General features: G+C 36.6%; 1 protein-coding gene across 1 annotated transcript; it reads left to right on the top strand.

Moving 5' to 3' along the window:
• Positions 1-446: 446 nt before the first annotated feature.
• On the top strand, positions 447-2,417 carry LOC112514578. The gene is made up of 5 exons (XM_025121126.1): positions 447-753; positions 834-1,079; positions 1,367-1,448; positions 1,519-1,733; positions 2,234-2,417. Exons 1-5 carry the CDS (start codon positions 476-478, stop codon positions 2,352-2,354), a joined length of 942 nt encoding a protein of 313 aa, XP_024976894.1. The 5' UTR covers positions 447-475; the 3' UTR covers positions 2,355-2,417.
• Positions 2,418-3,560: the final 1,143 nt, after the last annotated feature.

Here is a 3,560-nt window from a genome sequence, read left to right as displayed (position 1 = left end):
TACCCGCCCTGTTGCCATGCCTAATTTATAGGTTTATTTTAATACTAAATTTCAAAAATTATAACTATAAAACAGTGTATATTCTAAGTAAAAAAAAATCAGACTGAGCCCAGTATCGTATTTGCGATCAGTATTAGAGTATGACTAGAACCAGTAATCAGGCATAGGTTAATCAGGATTGGTAGGCCCAAATTGCACCCGACTTGATTTCAGACCATTTTCAATTCATTAAGGTTGCTTTATCGGATTGAGTTTTTAAAATTTTAATTAAATTTAAAAAACTAAATTATCAATTTGCATCTAACTCAAATATCAATTGTGATATTTGATATTTGTCCAAAGGGACCAAATTGTAATTATGTCAAAGAAAAGGGGCTAAAACGAATTATTCAGAAAAACCGTTGATATTTTCCGCTTCAAAGTTGATGCTTCAATCCACCGTCGCCAGCCAGTGGTTCTGTTTTCGCAGGTAAAAATGTTGGTAACACCGTCTGCCTCCAATAAAACTCCGCCACCATATCCGACCACCGCCGTCGCCTCCTCCATCAACCACCCTGAAAATCCACAAATTCACCTCAAATCCATCGATCGCCGTTACATTCTAGCTTCACTCGCCGCCTCAATCACCCCATTCTTCGCTCCTCAACCTCCTGTCAGTTACGACGAATCTCCTCCTTTACTTCCGATCTCCGTATTACCCTCCGCCGCCGCTCGCGGCCTCTTCCAAATGCCCCCTGTTCGTCTCTCCAATCGGTAAGCATATATCGCCATGGATTTTTTTGACCTAATTATCTTCTTAACAATGGCGGAAGTAGTAAATTTTGAAATTACAGGTATTATTTGGTTAGGGCAGGAGAATCTGAATTCGAGAGTTTGGGGATAATCAATACAAATCCAGTTGCGAAAACATCTGTGGATAATGGATTATCAAATATAGGGAAGAAACAGACGGTGAGAGCAGCTTTGAGATTGAAGGAAATGGGAGCTTGTGAAAATAGTTGCTGGATTTGGCCTTCAATTACTCAGAGATCTTATCAGGCTGCTGAGGTCATTGCTGCTGTTAATGGAGTTAACAGGAGGTAAGAATCACTCCTTTCACTTGGTTTTCATACCGATTAAAAGTTCATTGGTTAATTCGTGAGATCCGTGAGAACTTCTATCTTAAGGTTTTGCCTCACACGGAACCTATCTCTAGTGACACCAATTGGTGGGGGCATTTGGCTCACTGAGAATCGTCGGGGGCGATCCAGGGTCCCGTCTTGTATTTGAACAAAATCACCCCACACCGTTACCAACTGTGCTACACGATCGAAGCTACGTTTGGCCATTATTGATCCTTTGTTCTTTATGTGTTTGAATTGAATAGTAATATAGTTCCAGAGTACAGTTTCTTGGATGCTCGTGGATTAGGAGCATATGAAGGCAAGTCTTTACAATCTGTTTCAGAAGTAAGTTTTTTTTTCCAACTTTTTGGGTTTATTTTTTCGATGGATCGTTGATCTTTCGGTATCGTGGTAGATATATGCATCGGATGGTCTTTCCACAAACATTAAACCGCCCCCGATCAACGATGGAACGCCAAACGAGAGCGTTGCCGATGTATTTGTTCGTGTGACGCAACTAATGTCGATTCTTGAAACTCAGTACTCGGAGGACACTGTTATCATTGTGTCACCGGACTCGGATAACTTGACAATACTACAAGCGGGCTTAGTTGGACTCGATCTTCGAAGGTCAGTGATTTGATCATCTTCGTGTTCGTTTTAAAGAAACTTTTTCCTGTAAAAAGGGTATGATGCCATCTCGTAACCCAACCATTCTGGTCCTCCTAAATCAAGGTCGTTTTGGACATATAACCTACAAATGAGATTTTAATTAAATTCATGACATTCTCGCCAATTAAAAATGACTATGAGAAAATCTAGATTTAATTAAAATATTACAATGAGAACAAGTTTTCTTTGGTAGAGTTGGTTTGCAAGGCTTTTCTCTTACTCTAGACTCGAGTTTGAATCCCGTTGGTGTTATTTTCTTAGTCAAATGGTGTCATCATTTGAAAAAAATTCTGAGTTCGTCACTAGAATGGGTGGTATTTAGAGTCGAACCTAAAGTCACAAGGACCCAAAGTATATCTTGTTTCTTAATGCTCGACGAGTGGATTGTTGATATAAAAAGCAGACGAGAACCGTGTTAAAAACTCCATGTAATAACGAACGATGTTGATTTTTTTCAGGCATAACGAGTTATCGTTTGAGCCCGGGGAAGTTCGATTCTTCGATCCGAGTAGCATTCCTACTTACAAGCAACCTGCTTCTGCTTTATATAAATGTTTAAACCCTCCCCGTTGTACATGAATAAAGAGGAATAAACGTCATCTTTGTATAAAAAACAGCAATAAGGGGGCGTTTGGTTCAGGCAGAGGAATGAAAATGAGTATGAAAATAAAAATAACAGCCATCAGTTTAATATGGAATGAAAATTTGGGCTTCTGAAAGAATGAACTCATTATATTATAAAAAACCAAAGAGTTTCTTTTATTTTCATTCACATTAATTACTGTATAATTAAAAAATTAAAAAATAATATATATACCAAAACTTGCAGCACTATAAAGACACGCAACAACTTGCGGCAACAGAAGAAAAAGTGTCTTACGGCGTTGACTTGTGGTTTCTTGACTGTCTTATGGGGAAAAGTTATGTTGATAGATTTTCTTATATGAAAGTCTTGTAATTATCTGTGTTGATCCAAGAATAAAAGGCCATTTGACGAAATCGAGTGCTAGTTGAAATGAGGTCAAAATCGTCAACAAACGGATTAGATTGTCATCTAGTCAAAAGAAGATTAATACAAGATAAAGTTAAAAGTAATATAATAAATACTATTTTTGATATACGGAATTTGAGTGCAAATTTATCCAACAAGTTTGACTTACCAACTATATCGACTCTTATCATGGTATAGGAACATGTTTGACATGTCAGACAAAATAAGTTCTAAAATATTATTTTATTAGTATTATACTTTCTTTACTGTTCCCTCTGCATATAGAAAGATGAGTTGGGTTAACAAATGTCCGCATCAATTTAAAAGGCTGAAATGAAGAGTACAAGTATGCACTAATCAGCAAATCAAATAAAAACACACGTAAAAGTTAGATAGCAATATTTTAATGCATTGATGGCTGTAAAAGGTCATCATTGTCATTTGTTGCAACTCAACCGTTCTGAAATAAATTATGAGTGATAGTTTATTGGGCAAAATCGACATCACCATCTGAATGACTATCCCAGTACCTCATATCTGAAATGTCAACATTAATAATGTGCATTGAGATGCACTAAATCAATTATCTTCTAAAACACAATTCATGAGCAGACATGAGATTAAAAAATAATCAAATGTGTGAGTTTTTTTTTTTTTTTTACGTTTCTCACATTAACTTCATTTCTCATATGATCATTCGTCATCAAATAATGTTACCTCATTTTTAGGGAAATTGACTCAAATGACCATTTCTCGTACTCAAAAGTCAAATTGGTCTCTTAATCATTTCTCTT

This window comes from Cynara cardunculus (genome assembly GCF_001531365.2).
Source record: "Cynara cardunculus var. scolymus isolate 2C chromosome LG 6, CcrdV1, whole genome shotgun sequence".
NCBI lineage: Eukaryota > Viridiplantae > Streptophyta > Magnoliopsida > Asterales > Asteraceae > Cynara > Cynara cardunculus.
The sequence above is the reverse complement of the archived record's forward strand: the minus strand, read 5'-3'. Positions and strand labels throughout refer to the sequence as shown.